The sequence below is a fragment of the Elephantulus edwardii genome, unplaced genomic scaffold (genome assembly GCF_000299155.1).
Source record: "Elephantulus edwardii isolate Elephantulus edwardi_28Jun2011 unplaced genomic scaffold, EleEdw1.0 scaffold00055, whole genome shotgun sequence".
NCBI lineage: Eukaryota > Metazoa > Chordata > Mammalia > Macroscelidea > Macroscelididae > Elephantulus > Elephantulus edwardii.
The window spans coordinates 17,092,150-17,093,879 of NW_006399805.1; the positions used below are offsets into that span (position 1 = coordinate 17,092,150).

The following is a 1,730-nucleotide window of genomic DNA, read 5'->3' on the forward strand; positions in this document are numbered from 1 at the left end:
AACCAAAGAGCGGGTTTCTTAGAAGGCCCGCCCTTTGCTTGGAGCGAGTACGCGCGGGCCGAGGCGCGTTCCCGTGGGGACGTGCGGCTCGCGTTCACCTGCGCAAACGCATGCGTGGAAGCCCCGTTCTCAGGCTCCGGACCCGAGCACCTGGGTGGCTTCATTCTCTTCTGCTTGGGTTTGACGGCCTGGTACGGGCGACTCCCGCTGGCGATGACAGCGCATTCCTTCGCTCTCCCGGTCATCATCTTCACCACGTTCTGGGGCCTCATCGGTATCGCCGGGCCCTGGTTCGTGCCTAAGGGACCTAACCGTGGGTAAGAAAGGCTAGCCCCCCCCTCCCACAGGGCCCCTGCGCACTCACGCGTGCGTTGTGCCCTTAGCCCTGAGCCACCGCCCAGAGAGCCGCTCTCAAGTGTGGCCGGGAGCGGCTCTGCCACCCTGCGCCCTCCGGGTCCAGGGAGCAGAACTGATGCGCGGCCCCGGGGAGCACTTACTGACCTGAGGGACGATTCTGGTGCGCCGCGCGCTCTGGGTTCTGGGAGCGGCTCTGATGTGCGGTCCTGGGGGGCGGCCCAGTGCTCCAGCCGCTCTGGTCCAGATGAGGTCCTGATGAGCGGTCCTGGGGGGCGGCCCAGTGCTCCAGCCGCTCTGGTCCAGATGAGGTCCTGATGAGCGGTCCTGGGGGGCGGCCCAGTGCTCCAGCAGCTCCAGTCGGGGTGGGGCTCTGATGCGCGGTCCTGGGCGTGCCTTCTGACCTTGGCCCAGGGGAACGACTCTGCGCAGCCTGCTCCTGGTCCAGGGAGTGGCCCTGATGCGCGGCCCGGGGAGTGCCTCCTCTCAGTGGCGTGCACAGCTCTGAACGTACAGCGCACACTCGCACCTCAGGTTTGGGAAGTCGTCTGGTGCGGACAACCTTCCAGGACTTTGCATCTGTAACTGTTGAGTTCGGCCAAGGGACCCACAGGAAGTTAGCGTGAAAGAGGCCTGTCCTAGAAAGATGAAGACTAGACCGACATTAAGACTCTGCCAAGTCCACCCAGAAGTCTCTCCTGCAGCCGGTAGAGAGACAGTCATTCAGGTCATTCAGGCCCCCACGGTTCTCCTGTCCTGATCAGCAGTGTAACTTTGAGCAAACGTTAACGCCTTCAAGCCTGTAGCCACATAGGTAAAATGGTATTAATACCTGCGTATTAGGCTGCTGCGAGGATGACAGGACACAGTGCACATAAAAGTAGTGTTTGACACATATTGTTTCTGTCATTAGGTGTCATCGAGTTGACTTTGAGTCATAGCAACCCTCTGAACAACAAATCTGAACCTTGCTATATCCTTTTCCGTACTTAGGATCTCTGATAGGCTTGAGCCTAATGTTACACTCGTCATGTCAGTTCATCCTGTTGAGTGTCTTCCCCTCCTTCCATGACCTTCCACGTTGCCCAGCATGATGTCTTTTTCCAAGGGCTGGCAATATATCCTACTGACAGCGTGCCCGAAGTATGAGACAAAGCTTCCTCGTTCTTGTCTGTAAGGAGCACTTTGGTTATACTTCCTCCAGCACAGGTTGGTTTGTACTTTTGGCAGTCCATAGGACATTCATTCCTTTTCACAACACCACAGCTCAAAAGTTCAAAGACATCAGCTCTTCTTCTGCCGTCTTTATTCCTTGTCACATGTTCAACTGCATCGGAAGTACTTGAAAAGACTGTGAAATGGATCAGGCTCACCCT

General features: G+C 57.3%; 1 protein-coding gene across 1 annotated transcript in view; it reads left to right on the forward strand.

Moving 5' to 3' along the window:
- Positions 1-213: 213 nt before the first annotated feature.
- The window catches only part of ATP6V0E2 (ATPase, H+ transporting V0 subunit e2), a 14,737-nt gene continuing 13,220 nt past the window's right edge, over positions 214-1,730 (forward strand). The window contains exon 1 of the mRNA XM_006887192.1: positions 214-317. Within this exon, the coding sequence (XP_006887254.1) occupies positions 214-317 (104 nt within the window). The remainder of the gene's footprint in view (positions 318-1,730) is intronic.